General features: G+C 26.2%; 1 protein-coding gene across 2 annotated transcripts; it reads right to left on the bottom strand.

Moving 5' to 3' along the window:
* Nucleotides 1–499: 499 nt before the first annotated feature.
* Nucleotides 500–5,993, bottom strand: LOC107909083 (protein TRIGALACTOSYLDIACYLGLYCEROL 3, chloroplastic). Of its 2 annotated transcripts, XM_016836475.2 has the most exons (11): nucleotides 5,441–5,953; nucleotides 4,671–4,799; nucleotides 3,406–3,501; nucleotides 3,215–3,292; nucleotides 3,073–3,134; nucleotides 2,637–2,712; nucleotides 2,211–2,318; nucleotides 1,794–1,969; nucleotides 1,622–1,706; nucleotides 818–874; nucleotides 500–713 (listed from the first exon to the last, which is right to left on the bottom strand). In XM_016836475.2, exons 1-10 carry the CDS (start codon nucleotides 5,639–5,641, stop codon nucleotides 836–838), a joined length of 1,050 nt encoding a protein of 349 aa, XP_016691964.1. In that variant the 5' UTR covers nucleotides 5,642–5,953; the 3' UTR covers nucleotides 500–713; nucleotides 818–835. The 2 variants fall into 2 exon arrangements, with proteins under 2 accessions (XP_016691964.1, XP_016691963.1); XM_016836474.2 differs by having other exon boundaries at nucleotides 500–874; nucleotides 5,441–5,993.
* Between the last annotated feature and the right edge of the window lie 11,077 nt (nucleotides 5,994–17,070).

The raw sequence follows: 17,070 nt of genomic DNA, 5'->3' as shown, positions 1-17,070 counted from the left end.
TAAAAAGTAGAGATTAAATTCTTAAAAGTAAAATTATAAGGACTAAAATTTAAATTTGTGAAGAGTATAAGAACCTATAACATATTTTAACCGAATATAGTCTCTAAAAAAGTAGATATTATTTTAATAGCCACACCAATATTTTTCGTGTCTATTTTAAGGCATATGTTCAAGGTTTGAAATTACTTTTTCTAACAATGTCGTATTTAAAGTTCAAATTACTAATTCTTAATTCAATAATTGGTGCAGCAAAACTTAAATGAATAAATAATTTTTTTTATAAATAATAAAAAATATTTATAAAATTTATAAAACTAATTCAACCATCAATATATTTTTATATGGTTTTTTTACAAATTCCGAATGATTCGCTCAAAAATTGGTTCACCATGCTTAGACCAATATACCAATTAGTTCCCAACTCAACCGATCCAATCCAATTCAAATAACACTAATATAATTAAAAGGCAAAACCATAAGAATAACTTTACGAATCAACTAAATTAAGCTTCGGATTTGTCTTTGATTATTTCTTTGCATCCAACAATTGTCATTTTACACTTAAAAAATGGTATGTTCTCAGAGTGCAGGATTTTTTAATTTCTGTTGTAGAAAATTGTGTCTTTTACAGGAAAGAACACTTGCAAAGATAATAGCAAAGGTAACCAACTCCCCAAAAGAAAAGAGCTACACTGATCTAAAACAACATTGACCTGCAAATACAATGCCAAACATTGAAAATTGACATTTTTTACTTAATTTTCCTGAGAATCCTAGCTAAAAAGAAATTCAATGACCAAATTTGATCTTTTGAAACCTTCGTATATATGTGCCTCTAATATCTGATTGGACCATCCAGATTCCCAGATGCAAACTGAAAAACATAAGGGCAATTAAATAAGATCATAGATGTCGGTATATATATTAACACAATCCATCTGTTGAATTTATCGATATATATAACATTTAATTTACTCAAAATTCAACCTGCATGATATATGTGAATAGGACATAAAAATATATGGATATCTCTCTTACATATATAGACACAAACATATGTATTAACTCATCTGAGAAGGTTTTCAGAATTGGACTAGTGGTCGAACTGCTCAGACCACCATTTCCTAGTTCGACCGGTCCAACCAGTTCAATTGAATAAATTATTAAAAAAATAAAAAATATATATTTAAAAATAGAAGGAAAAAAACAGTTCAACCAATTCGAACCGGCTGGTTCAACTGGTTCGCTGGTCAACCGATCCAACACCTTATTCTAGACCAATGCCCCGGCCAAGTCCCAATCCTACCGGTCCGACCAGATGGTCCGGTCCAGTTCCAAAAACAATGATCTAAGAAGTAACATATGCATGAAGATCCTAAACCGACTGCCCTTAGTTCTTGCTCATAAGAGAGAGACAAGGTGTACCTATGTCACTCAAACTACTATGTGAGTATCAAACAAGGGGATGTGACTGACACGGGTATGTTCAATTATTATCTAAGCTTTTCCATGTATTCGAGGGACTGCAAAGGGTCATATCCCAATACTCATGCCCATAAGCATCAGATAAATTACACTGTATTCTCTTTTTAAGTTCATGGCAACTAGTTTCAGTCATTACCTGTCTAACAATTGGATTTGTCGACGTTGTAAATTCTTCGGTCATTCCTTGCCAAACAACCTTCCCCTCATGAAGAAACAATAACCTATTACGTAAAGATGAAGTTCATTAAGTATGGCATCCAACATCATAGCAAAAAACCAATTAAAAACATCATGATTTCAGGGTAAACCTGTCAACAGCTCTTAGAATGGTACTATGTTGATGAGTAACAACCACATAAGATGCAATCTTCCCTTGTTTCCCCGATGCATCTTCACCCTTTGTATGGACAGAGCGGATGAGATCTTCAACAACAGTCGATGCAATTGGATCGAGCCCAGCTGTTGGTTCGTCATATAAAAGCACCTGAAGAAATAAAAGGAGGTGACCAAGCCGGAATATATACTCCAGTGGGAATGTGGACTAAATTTTATGGTCCTACAGTTAGGGATTAAACTCTGAAAGAAAATAGGATCGGCTGGATACTAATAGAAACTTGAAAGGAAGACCAATTGAATGTTTATCTTAAGATACAAAACCGAGGCAGTTATACGTCATTACAACTTCCGATCCACATCCATTAATTTCAAAGAGAAATTTACTGTACCTCCGGCTCAATTGATTCTTTGGAGATGTCACAAATTATAGAACGAGCTAAAGCAACTCTTTTCTTCATTCCTCCGGACAACTCAGAAGGTAATCTTTCTTCAACTCCCTGAAGAGAACATTGCGTCAGAATTTTTAATCAGCCGGAAACTTAAATACTAAGGCACCTACAGTGCAGAAAGAGGTGACAGAAGTAAAGGCATACACTTGTTACGTTCTATGAGAATTGAGATTCCACAATTAACTACGGAAAACAAGTTCCAACTGTTCATTATGCTGATTTTCACTTAAGCCCAACCCAACATCTTGCTAAGATCTTACTTATTTGTTACAGGTTAACTCTGAATCAAGCCAAAAAGCTCCGAGCCAGGACAGATAATTAACATTCTATGCTATCCAAGAAAAGGAAGTGGAATCACAAGCATACCTTTAAACCAACAGCAGCCAAGGTCTCCGTCACGAGCTGTGAAATTTGTTCATCAGACATGCATGAATTTTCGTATCTATGCATTAATAAGCACAAAGTCATCAACCAGCTCAAGTAATTTCTTTATTTTGGGAGAAAGGAAATCAGAATCCAAGGTAACCCCCTAAAAGCCAATGATGTTTCAACCAGACTGGACTGGCCAGTCAAACTGGTTGTTCTGGGAACCAGCCAGGGTACCGGTCTGGAGAATGGCCTTGAACCGGTTTAGACCGGGAACTGGTTGAACCAGGTTGCTTTATTTTTATTTTTTGAATTTTCAATAATTTTTTAATCAGACTGGCGAACCAATGACCTGATCAGTTCGACCACCAAAACATTGCTAAAAACTAAGGAAAAAATGCAGTATTTGTAGGAAAGAATTTATACTGTCTCTTACAAAAGGAAACCAACATTTTCACCAACGGTCAAAGAATCAAAAAGTGCTGCACTCTGAAAAACCTGTTAGCGAAGAGTAAACAAAGAAATGGATCATGCCACTGATAAATTATATCATATTTAGAGCTTAAATAAAATTTTACCAATCCAATTCGAAGACCAGATATCTCATCATCACCAATCAAACCCATTCTCTTTTTGCCTCGAATATATACCTCTCCCTACACAAGAGAGTTATGTATTCTTTTTATAAGGATCTAAGCAGTAATAAATCAATATGCAACACAAACGAATTACCAAAACTATGAAGACAGACTCAATAAGCATTGCTCACCTTGTCTGGTGCAAGAAGTCCAGCAATAATCTTCAGAATCGTAGATTTCCCAGTGCCGGAAGGACCAATAATTCCAACAGCTTCACCATGCCTAATCTATTAATCAAAGGAGACGTTAAGAATCAACAGAAAAAAGTGAAAAAAAATTAATAATAATAGAGAATACTACTACATGAAATGGCAAAAAACCGAGCTATGATCGTACACAAAGAAAATTTATGTTTCTAACTCACCTTTGTTCATATTTTTGGACATGGGGAATTGGTAAAAAGGGATCCAAAATTAGGATACAAGTACATGGATACATCATATCATTATAGAACACTAGACATACATCTAAGACTGTAAACTGTAAATAAGAACTTGATACGACTAATTCAGGATGCCACCAAGTTAAGGCTAACATGTTACTCATATATCCCATTTTGTCTATGGCTAAGGTGTCAGGTATGATCGAGCCAACCTTAAACCGTCCATGTTTGAACATGCTTTGGGTACCCAGAAAGTATGAAGTCCTTAAAACATTCGAGACAAAGTTAGTTCTGTTCAATTTGAGAGAAGTACTTCAATGCAGTCCAGACATAAGGTCCGATTCTCATTCATGACCCCGAAGTTGAAGAAACTTAAAATCAAGATGGGGCTATATAGAATACATCCTTAAAAACCACCTAAACTAAACCATATATGTTATCAAAAGGCTAAATTAGATTTGAAGTAGGAAGATAGTACAATGAAATGAAACAGATAGAACTAGTGAAATTTAAAACCAAACACCTAAATGGAACTAATCCCCTTTAAGAATCAACAAAAAAGACTATCAAATACACTCAACTAAAACTGATCATTTACATCACCATCTCCATTGCAGCTATAAACCAGAAAATATAATCAGTAATGAAGGAAAAAAACATAAAATAGAAACCCAATTTCTTTTCCTGATAGGAAAATAAAATGAAAGAAAGCTGTTTTTTATTCATGTGGTGGAAAATAAAAGTTTCAGTCTAGCGAAGATGAAATAAGTTGGAACGAATATAGTGAAGTCTAGCATAGTAATATCGAACTCCATGTCATCTTATGCACTTGTTTGAAAACGATAGAACGGAAAACTCTTCCTACGAGTAAAAATGTTCAAACAGTAATTCCAAGAAGTATCTTCTAAGAACTTGAAACAACCCTCATGCAGTACAATCCATAAATATCTGTTCACATGTAGTCCAAACACTCACGGAAATAACATAAAACATATCTAAAGCCAAGAAAATCACCTTGAAGCTCACACCTCGCAAGATATGTTTTTCTCCAAATGATTTGTAAACATTTCGACATTCAATGAGAACATCAGAATCATTCTCATGCTTCACTTCCTTGCTGAAATTCCCATATTTGGATGATTCCTAAAAATAAATGCAAAAATCACCATGTTGAGACTGAGAAACTAAAAATAAAACATGTAAACTCAAATCTTCGAGTTCCCAAGGCTTCACTTGGTTATTGCTTTTGCTGGTTGTTTCCTATTCCAAAAGCAAAATGTTCATTTGGACACAAAAATAATATTTTTTTAAACAATTAAACATTAAAATTGCATACTTAAATAAAACAATTATGTTAGAAATGGAAGTGCATTTTATTTATTTGTCCACTAATGTCCTACCATTTACTTCTGCATCTTAGCTACCTTTTTTTAAAGCAAAAACAAATAGCAATAAGGAAACAGAGACTAGAATCTCTAAATGCCTAAAAAAAGAGTTGGATAATTTTACACGGTTCAATTGCAAGAGACAATATAAGCATAATTTGGATGCAAAAATTACCTTGAAACAACAAATTATAAACAATTTGGAAGCATAAAACAAAAACAAGAAAAAAAGAAAGTAATAGCAAGTCCTATAATATAAGCAAAGACATTTCTAGCAATCAAGCAGATTCCATTAAAACAAACAGCACAAAATTTTCAAGTCAACCTAAATAAACTTCCATTAAAAATCCTTCTAAATTAAATAAAAAAAGAGAGAAAAAAAATTGCAGAAATAATTACAGTAAATTTAGTTCCATGGAATTCATCACGTCCCAGGTTTCTAGTAGGAGGAGCCATACAAGCACAGATAACATTTCTTTGCCCCTCTTTCTCATTGAAACAACAAAATTTGTTCCTTTCTTTACCCAAATCACAATGCCTAGTTGATGTAACTACAGGGAACGACCCCAATAAACTTGATGAAAAGGTCGCACTTGTCATTTTTTCTTTGAGAGAAATGAAAAAAAAAACTTCGAAAACCCTGATATATTAATAGAATCCCATCATTTTTTGACAACGAAATTTCAAAGAGAATTGTAAAAGGAAATCTGGGTATGGAAAATTAGTGAATTTGGAGAAGACCCAGAATCGGATTCATAGAGATTTAGGAAATCTGAGAAATACCCAGATAGGTTTATATTGATCAAAGAAAAATGGAGTCCCCCAAAGTTGAAGTAGGCAAATGGATTTGGAATATAGTAGCCAAAAATCTAATTAAAACTTAATGATTAAATTGATAAAAATGAAAAATGAAAATTGGGACAAAGAAAAAAGGGGTATTTCGTATTATATTAGAAGGTTAAAGTATCTAACAGAACCTTGTATTATAGGAATTGTATCAAATTAGTCCCTTTATTAAAATGGCTTAATCTAATCTCTATACTATTAAAAAGAATTAAACAAATTACATTTTAATTTTAAACAAACGATTTCATTTATAAAACTATAAAATTATTAACATTATTAACTATGTTAAATAGTAAATATTATTTGTATTTCAATTGGCCTTATTTAATTTTTTAATAATATAAGGATTAAATTCATCTATCAGTAATGTAATCTCCATGACATAAGCATCTATTATGTAGTTTCACCTATATTAGAAATTAGAAGAGTGAAGAATGTGCTCATTGGATTGGCGGCTTAAATGGTCAGTTGGTTGGTGGAACCGTGTGTATATAAGAGGTATTGGTGTGTGGAGTCGGGTGAAGTTTGAATTGGATTTAAATATAATATTAATGTATTTTATATTTGTTTAAGTTAAATTTAATTAAAAATAAGGTTTAATTTTTTTATTTAAATTTGTTTATATTTTTAAATAGTTAACTTAAACTCATTTTAATTCTATTAATATTGTTTTTGAAAAAATTAAAAATATATATTTATAATATTTTTAATTCAATATTTTTTATCTATTAAAATTTTATATATAGTTATCTTAACATTTTTTTAATGTTTATATGTTATAAATTATATAATATATAAAAAAAAACATGATATAAAACATTACAAATTAAAAAAATGGGTCAAGCCGGGTCAAGTTTAGGCCTTAAATGTTCAAACCTGAACCTGACTCATATTTTAAATAGACTTAACTTTTTACTCAAGTCTATTTTCGAACTTAATGTTTTTATTCAAACCCTCCATTTTCGAACTTAATGTTTTTATTCAAACCCTCCTAAATTTCGAACGAATTTTTAAATTTCGACAGGTAATCCAATTCATGAATAATTTTTATATGAAGGTTACTTAATTATTAGAAATAATTATTAAATAAAAAGTTATTGTTTATAAACTGTGAAACGAGCTATTTGTATAATTAATCTTGAACTTAAACTTACTGACCAATCTCATTATCGATAAATGAGAAATGTATTCGAATTGAACTTTTTATTTCTTTTAAATTTGGGTTTCAGCTAAAAGAGCCCAATACATAACTAATGCCCAAATAATTAATACCAAAAAGTAGCACAAAAGACAGCCCATGACAGCTATCACCTAATCAGTATGACTTTCAAGTTTTTGTTCACTACTTACATGTTTGACTTTGAGAAGTAAAAATTTAAAACTTAAAATATATCTTAATTTCTATACATTTTATACGTTTAAAATTTAATCTCTTACTTTTATTTTCTATTTTAGAAATGTAAAATTTTTACTTTTTAAATTTAAAAATTTAGGTCTATTTGTTATTATTGTTAAATTTATTTTATTAAATTCAATGGTATGACATTTTGAAATTAGAAAAAAAATCAATTAATAGTAATGTAACAAAAAAAAGTTGAATGTTTTTGTGGTTTTTTTCTTAAAAATATCTGCTCAAATGATAAAATATTTTTTTTGTTGAAATGATGTTCTTAAAACAAATTGTCATCAATGTTTTGGTTGAAATAGTTCACAATATTAAGTATTTAGACTAGCTAATGAGATTATACAAATAGAATGATCAAATTGGGTAAAAAGTTAAGTGTATAGATTAAATTATAAGCTACAACATAGTATAGGGGGGGCTAAAAATGAAGTTTGATCAATGTAAAAAAAACAAGGTGAGGCAAATCTAAAAAAAATGTAAAGATTTGTATCCGTCTCTAAAACTCTTATGACATTCAAATTATATATAATTATGAAACATTTTAATCGAGAAGTTAACTATATTAACTATTTGGATTAAATAATAACATTATAAACATAAATGACCAAATTATATTAAAAATTAAGTGTAATGGTTAAAACAAAAATTTAAGCATAATAAAAGGATCAACACTGAAATTTAACCATTTTTCTAAAAATAACAAAAAAACAAAAGGAGAGGACCATTATGGTGAACGTGTCAACAAAAGAAGGCCCTAAGCGCCTTCATTTTGTATCGAGTTTAATATAGATGACAAAAAAATCCTACTAAAATTAAGTGTAACGGTTAAAACACAAATTTAAGCATAATAAAAAGGATCAACACTGAAATTTAACCATTTTTCTAAAATAAAAAAAGACCATGATGGTGAACATGTCAACCGAAGAAGGTCCTGAGCACCTTCATTTTATATTGAGTTTAGTGGAAAAACTACACAGTCCTGTGTTAAATTTTAGTCAAAAGTCAATAACAAAGGTCACATGTTAGCCACTTATTAGGCTAATGTGTCACATCAATAACCCGCTAAAAGAAAATAAAAATTTTAAGGCAGCGATTAATTCATATATTTATCTTATTTAGAGTGACTAAATTAATAAAAAATTTAGAGTGATTAAAATAAGACAAACTCTATTTTAGAGTAACAACGGGTGTAATTTATCCTAAAAATATACAAATTTGAAACTATATAAAAAGGAAAATACAAAAGATGTTTACACTAAATCTAACTTATGATTGCTAACAATTTCCATTTTTTACCCGTAATCTTTTTAGATGCTACTTGATTGATTATAACTATTGAATATACCTAACTACTAATTATTATTTATAAAGCTAAAGTTCAATTTTAATTGTTATATAACTCTAATACGATTAAGTGAATTAATATAATTAAAATTCAATTCAATTTAATAACTCTATTTTACATGAATAATGAGCACAACTTTAAAAAATAATAAAAAATTATTTTTATAATAATGTCAATATTAAATTAAAATCATTTTAATCAAAATTATAATACAATTATAATAACTTCTTATTATATATTTTACACTTAAAGTTCTATTCAAATAATAATTCAACTTAAAAATCAACAAACTTTGTTTACATCAAACTTTTTTTAAACTAATAATTGTAAAATAAATTAGAATTACTTTTAAATGTATAATTATTACAACATTTTATGTCAACTTTAAACTAATAATTTTAAATTAAATATTATAATTATTTTTAAATATCAATTTAATAGTGTGATGAAAAATAATGAGTATTTTCGTTAATTCAAAAATTTCTCTAAACTCGTGTTTTTATATATATTATAAATATATATTTATTTTATATCAAAATCATATATAATACATAAAAACGGAACAATTCCCCAAAAATATATTAAATCTCAAAATCCATTCACCTTCACAGTTTTTCCCTATACCCCCCCCCCCCGCCGCTGAGAACCACCTTCAATTCTATATGATCCATCTGTGTAAGAAAGTAAATGATAATTTTTACAAAAATAGAAACAGGAAAGTGATGTGTAGCAATTATAATAATTCATCATAAATAAAAACAATGTTAACATATATTTTAAATATCAAAACGGAAAAATATTTTCACTAAATTAATAAATACATTTAAAAATAATGGTTGAAAATGTTTTTCACCTACACTAAATAAATTAAAAATGTTTTACTTTTTTTTAACCTTCATCTCGTATGTTTTTAACTTCATGTATGGCGATGACGACATAGACAACAACAACAATATCAATTAAAATGATCTTTCATATATTTTCAACGTTGTCGTGCTTCGAGTATGATTTGATGATTTTTTTTTTGAAAAACCATTGCTTCAATTCTCCATTCTTTTGTAGATATTTCTAACTTATTGATATTAACAATCTTCATTCTTTTTTACTGGTCTCCTTTTTAAGCATTTGCATTTTTATATAATTTAATAAAGTATTCTATTTAATGTAATTAATATAAACAACCAGAGATAATTAAAATATTGTATAAATAAAAGAAATTGAAATCGTAATTTAAGTAATGGTGCAATACTAAAAAGTTATGTATGTGCAATGTTTAAAAGAATATAAATAATAATTTATAATATAAATAAATTAGTTATACTATAAATATGTTAAATAATAATGTTATTTTTTTGCCCTAAAATGATTGACATGTATGTAACTTTCTTATAATAACACCTCTTTGTAAACCATATTTATCGTGTATGTCTCCTTTTGCATGTTGGATAACCATCTTTCCCTAGTATTGTTTTAAATTTCATGAAAAACAAAATATGTTCCTTTCCTTGGAATTTTTGCACTCACAAATTGCCAAAACGAGCTAGAGTTGTGATCAGAGGTGGAGTTAAAAATTCTTTTTTAGGAAGTTAAAATTAAATTATATATTTTTTATAGTAAAATGTAATTTTACCATGTTAATAGTCTATATATCTTTATAAATTTTAAATAATTAAATCAATTTTTTATAATTTTTGAGGGGCCAAAGTGAATATGAACAATAACATTTTCGAAAATCTCCTTCATATCGAGTCTATCTTGATCAAGTTGTCTTTATATTGAAAAATTCCGGTGTAAGCCTTCCACCATGAATATGTATGAATAAATCACCATATTTATTTTGGAAGATAAAAGTTGCCACGGATCTTGGCATTAAGTTTTAAGGGGACATAATTAAAATTTTAAAAGAATTTGAGAGTTTTAGTGAAGTTTTTCAAAAAAAAATATTACTGTAGTTAAAACTTTCAAAAGATTTTAAGAAATTAAAAAAATTGAATAATAATTTTAAAAAATTTTAACGGTTTAATTTTTTTTTTGAAAAATTTAGATATATAATTAAAATTTTAAAAAATTTCAGGAGAAACTATTATATAATCAAACAAATTATTTATTTAGTAGTATAAATTCAAATAATGTAGAAGAGAATAAACTATTATATACTCGAATATTTCTCTGAAAATACACGTGGAATAAATCTAGTAACTCTTGTAAATCAATACTTGAAGATAATTTGATTAATCTCATATGTCTGGAGTTGAGTTGTAAGCAACCAAGCTATACAATGTCTTCTATTATTGGTATTGGAATTATCACTTGAATCTTATTTATTATTTTATTGACTAAAATATTATTAAATAAATATTTAATAATATAATACCATACTAATTTAATTTAAAATTAATATAATAATTTAAATTATAAAATAATAATTTTTGTCATTAATTTAAATTTTTTAAAAATTATTTACTTATTTTTTTACTTAAAAATCAATTCGCCTCTTTATTTTTTTTGCCTATAATCTATTAATAAATTTGTTTTTGAAATTTAGGAATTGACACTTCGAAATATGTTTTTAATTATGAAAACATTCAAAAAAAAGTAAGGTGATTAAATAATGTAATTTATTTTTTAAAATATTTAATTTATATTTAAATTAAAAACCGATTCAAAGTGCAGAGTTTGTGGGAGTACGTGTATACTGAGTGAAAAGACCACGTTGATGACTCAGCCTTCCACGCCTTCTTTTTCTTTTGGGGTTAGTTTATTAATAATTAGATGAAAAAGAAAACATGGGGTTGAAAAAAGTGTGTTATTTTCTTTATTTTTAAGGGAAAATAAAGTATGTAAATTTTCTTTATTTTCAAGAAAAATGTCTTTTTCTTTAAGGTAAAAATATACTTCTTATTTAAAATTAAAATTTGGCTCTTAAATTAAAAATATTCATTTTTTTCATATTTTAGAAGTAGGCATTAATTATTATTTATTTTTAAATATTAATTATAAAATTTTGATTTTCACTTTAATACAATTTTTATTTTATTTTTGGAGTACCTTCGAGCACATCCAGTAAAATTGGAACATTTTTATTTATTTAATAAAGGACAAAATTGATAATTTAAGTGTTAATACGTGACAAAATTTACATTTTAAAAATTAAAAAACTGAATTCAGAAACTAATTTATTTAATATTTTAACAGTTTTCTTAATTTTATTTGAGGACTTCTCAAAATCCTGTGATAATATACCTCTTAATAATCATGGTTTTAATCCGAATATTTAATTTATTTTTTATCCATATTAAAAGAAAAGCAAATCTTTTGGTATATAATTTGATTGACAATTAGTCAAATATTTAATTGATTTATTAATTTTTAAATGTGAAACCACGTCTGAGATAAGAAGACTTTTTTTTCCTTTTTTTTTCTTTTCTTTTAAAAGAAGTAGGTTTTTTCTTGAAAAAGAAGTTGAGAATTGTTTAATATTACTAATTTTAAAAAGTAAAAGGGATTCTTTAATAAAAACATTAATTAAATATAAATATACGATTGTTAATTTTGATATAATTAAAACTTTTATCTACAATTTTTTATTTAGAATTTAAAATAATTTTTTATGTAATGTTTAATTTATACTTATGCATAGATTGTGGTTATATAAATTACACCTCAAGTCATTTAACTATATTAATTTATTGAGTATTAATTCAATTGGCATGGACATTGTTGCCAATATAGGAGGACGTGGATTCGAATGCACTGAAACATATTATCCTCCTATTTATAGGTTGAGGAGGGGCTATAAATAGTTCTAGACATTATGTTAAAAGAAAAATATATATAATTAAAACTTATAATCAAATTGTTAAAAAAATATATTAATTCACCACACAATAAAAAACTACAAAATAGTTATTAAAAATATAATCGAGTCAAGCCGAGTTCTAATATTGTCAAATCTAAGTTTAGGATTAATAATATATATTCATCGAAATATTTGGTGAGCAAACTTATAACAATTAATATCCCGTGACAAGGTGGCTATAACTCTTTTTCTTTAATATAAATTAGTTTTTCAAATTATTTTTAAGGCGAAGTTGATAGAAATTATAAAAATTTAAAATTAAATTTATTATTACACCAATATATATATATATTGCATATTCTCTTCATCACAAAGTTAACAACAAATAACCGAATTAGACGTCCTTTGGGAGGCCAATAGCCTCCAATTAACTCCCTTATCATCCCTTTAGATAGCATTTTAACTTTGACCCATAAAAGTTTTGACCGCAATAGAGTTGGAATTTTTTATTGGAGTATTTTGCTCCAATTAACTCCAGTCGCCTTTTCTTTTCCTCTTTATATTTTCTTTTCTCTTTTCATTTTAGAGTTGTTTCATTATTTCATCTTTCAATAATATTTTATTATTCTAATATTTGTTAAATTTTTGCTTATTAATTTTTTTTGCAATTAATAAAATTTATAATTAAGTGATATAAGTATTTGATGTATAATTATATATATACATAATATTATTTCAAATAAAATCAGTTTCTATAAAATTTAATTATTTATTATATTTATAATAAAATATTTTTGAAATTTTATTTTTAATTATTTAATATTAATAAAAATATTATTGGGTATAGATAAAATTTTAATAAAATTTAATCTATTTATTAATTTCATAAATATTAAATAAAATATATCTTTTGTTAAATATTTACATCTTTTTTTGTATTATATTTATGTTTTCTAGATAAAGTCTTTAATGATCATTTTCTCTTTTCATTATAATTCACCTCACCACTACAACTGTATTTAAATCCAAACACACCCCACTACTATTTCTAATCTCACAGCCATTGTTATTTTTAACTTCACCAGAGGTAAACACATTGCCTATCTAAACTATGTCTTAAACTTATAAGGACAAATCTAATTAGTTGATGGACTATTTTATAACTTTTTATAATTGAACGATGAAAAGAAAACTTAATTATAGTTAGATGGCCTACAGTGCAATTTACCCTAGTGAAAAATTTTCAACATCATATTTGTGAGGACGTCAATTGCTATGCATGATTTGATGCAACTGTTTTTTTATTATTATAATTATACTAAATATTTTTTTATTGAGTTTGTGATATGATGTAATGAGTCAAATGATAATAAATATTAATATAAAATTAGTTTTGAGACTGGTCCTGGTTCTTTCTCTTGTCCATACTGGCTAAGTGCTTTTCTCACTTGACCTTGACAAGGTTCTAGAGCCGGTATGCAAAACAAATAAATAAATACATAAATTTGTTGAGGATGTACATGTAATTCTAGAAACGCATTAATTTAATTTAAAAATATCCATTTCTTTATAAGTTAACACATTTATGTTAAGGTAGAAAATGGTTAAATTATTATTTGAGGTCTTAATTTGGTAATTATTTCTATATTGAGGTTTAATTTTTTTTTGCTCAATTAGTCATTAAATTTGACAATTATTTTTATATTGAAACTTGAATTAGGCAATTGTTTTCATATCGAGACATAATTTTTTTTTAATTCAAGTTAGTCCTATGATTTTCAAGGAAACATCAGGGACTAACTTTGACAAAAAAAATAAAAACCCCAATGTGAGAGTAATTGTCAAGTTCAGGCTAAATAGTGTGACTTAACCCTTTTAAAAAATAAAATAGGAGTGCACACTCACAAATATTGGATGTAATGATGAGGCACATTATACTTTTTAAGAGACAACGTAAGTTTGAACATTGAAGATGATATTGCTGAAATGAACAACAATGCACCCCAAACATGGACCGTAAAACTAATATAAATAATATACAAAAATATATAGAGATTAGAAAATTTATCTATTCTGTAACTTTGGGGGCATATTAAGTTTATGCCATGAATCAACCCAATTAATAAAATTATTTATTTTTTTAGAAAATAATAAATATCAATATATTGGTTTTTTTTATTTTTCTCCAATATTTTTTTTGAAACGAAATAAAATAACCAAAAATCAAAGCTTCAAGGATTAAACTCGAGATCATTTAAGGTGTAATTATTGAATTTTTTTATTAATATATATTTAATATTAAGTTTTTGTTTCACTCAAATTGTGAGATAATCTAGTGTATAAAAGGTGTGATTAAATTCGATGTCATAAATTGAAGGCACCAATACATTATAAAAAAGTTCAAATTAAATTTTTTACCATAAAAGGTTACTAGGGGTATTTAAGATTTTTTAGTTTTAATAAAATTAAAGCGAAATGTTCATTTTATTGTTCATATTCGAGGTTCAAAATTCTCAACAATGCTGTTTACAATGTTTGAACATGCATTCTCTTATTGGAGTGCAATGTATTTTAACGTTACACCTAACACTTGTTAGTACTTATTTACCAATAATTTATGATAAATTAATGTTTTATCTAAAAAATTAAATTAATTTTTTATTTTAAATAATTTAATTTATTAAATTTTTATAAGAACAATTTTTTAAAAACTACTACATTCAAAGTTTCTGAATATATATTTTAATTTTTTTATCAACAATAAGCTTAAAATAATAAGTACCAACAAGATACTAGTTAAAGAAATATCAATATTGTCTTGTAAATGTGAGAGTGTTGTCCACGAATAATGTACTCTGAGCTTTTAGGGATGTGTCACGCTAGTGTTATGAGCACAATATCATATTTGTCATCCTAAAGTATACCTTTTAAGTTTCAATCTAAAACCTTTCTCAATTTGAATATCTTTCGTGTTGGTTTTATTGAAAACAAATTAGTGTAAATGACTTTTGAAAAACATATTGTTTTTTCTAAAAACTTTTTTTTGTGTGTGTGTGTTTGAATGATTTTTAAAAAAATAATTTTCAACAAAATTTCTTGAAATAATTTTTTGTTGCAAAAAAATTATAAAAACATTGCTCTTTGTTAACCAAAAAATATCTTATAATAATTATATTATTTTATATAGACTTAATTAAAACATAAAGGTTATATGAATGGGAGTAGTTAGCAATATATTAAAACGAAAAGGAATAAATGAAGTTAAGTATGAATTAAATAAATATTCATATTTATATTATTAAAATATTAATATTTTATATTATAAATACATTTGTTATTAGATTTTAATAAATTATGATCTACATATTTATTATTAAAATATTAGAAAAATAAAATATTCAAAACTTTATTTAAAGATATTAATTTTAAAATGAATTATTAAAAAAATTATAATGTTAATTTTATTAAAACAATAAACAATACAAATTATATTAATACTTTATTATATATTATATATTATTTAATATTGATATTATGTTTAATAATATAAAAATATAATATTCTAAATTTTATTATTAATATAATAATATTTGACTTGATTTAACTAATTTTTTATAAGAATCATATTACTTATAAAAGGTTTTTTTTAAATAACTTACACATTTCAAAAAGTAAAGTCAATTTTAAAAAAAAGTTATTTTTTCGTTGACTTTTTGTTTAGTTTATGCGAGATAAACATGGGAATATTAAAAAAATAATTCCCTAAGCTAAATTTCATTTAAATAATAAAATTATTTATCTAATTTTATTAATATATTACTTTCATTATTGAAATTTTATTTATTTATTTCCAGTTGAATTGATCTGTAATTAATTTAAGACCAAGCAAATCAAACTCATAACATGCATAAATACTAATATGTGGTTCTCAATTATGGCGTATACCCATTGAAGAAGGATTTTTTAAATATTTTTCTCAAAATATTTTTTCAAGTAATACAGCTAGTATTGTCCTTTTCAATTGAAAAAAAAGGTAATCGTCTCTTTTGTTTGAAAAATTAAATATAATTGAATATTCGTCTTCTCTTCTAGAAAGAAAAATATAATCGCTTAATTGAAAAAATAAATACTAAATTAAGAATTGAAATTAATTTTAAGTATCAAGTAATAAATTAACCTTTAAATTATGACATTTTTATGCCAATAAAGCCTTGAAGGTGTCGATAATGACAATTTAAAAGTGACAACTTGAAGGTGGTCAGAACCATTCAAAATTCCTCATTGTCAAGTTTGAACTCTGCTCTCATTAAACGTATTCATCAGTTGTTGTTGAATGGAGGTTCGTGGGATATTCAACATCTTCATATGGACCACAACAAAACTACGGACTGCTTGACCAAAATAGCTTTTGATACATGCTAAGAACTGAAGATTTTTTGGGAGATCCTGAGAGAGATTTTAGTACTTTCTCCTACAGCCCAAACAAGTGACAGCTCTGCTCTGAGAATTATTATGTAGTTAAATTATTTTGTTTATTTTTTTACAAAAAAAAAAGACGGCAGATCAAATATCTGCATGTTTAGAAAATATTTCGAATCCACAAATATACCTAACAATCCAAATTTGTTTACTAT

The sequence above is a fragment of the Gossypium hirsutum genome, chromosome D08, assembly GCF_007990345.1.
Source record: "Gossypium hirsutum isolate 1008001.06 chromosome D08, Gossypium_hirsutum_v2.1, whole genome shotgun sequence".
NCBI lineage: Eukaryota > Viridiplantae > Streptophyta > Magnoliopsida > Malvales > Malvaceae > Gossypium > Gossypium hirsutum.
This window is presented reverse-complemented; position numbering and strand designations above follow the sequence as displayed.

Excerpts from the sequence above, each read along its gene's own strand:
- LOC107909083 (XM_016836474.2), bottom strand. The coding sequence starts at position 5,641 with ATGACAAGTGCGACCTTTTCATCAAGTTTATTGGGGTCGTTCCCTGTA. Across the intron at positions 2,713-3,072 it reads GAAAATGTTGGTTTCCTTTT|ATACGAAAATTCATGCATGT; the intron begins GTAAGAGACAGT and ends ATTAATGCATAG. Across the intron at positions 2,319-2,636 it reads TGGCTGCTGTTGGTTTAAAG|GGAGTTGAAGAAAGATTACC; the intron begins GTATGCTTGTGA and ends TGTTCTCTTCAG.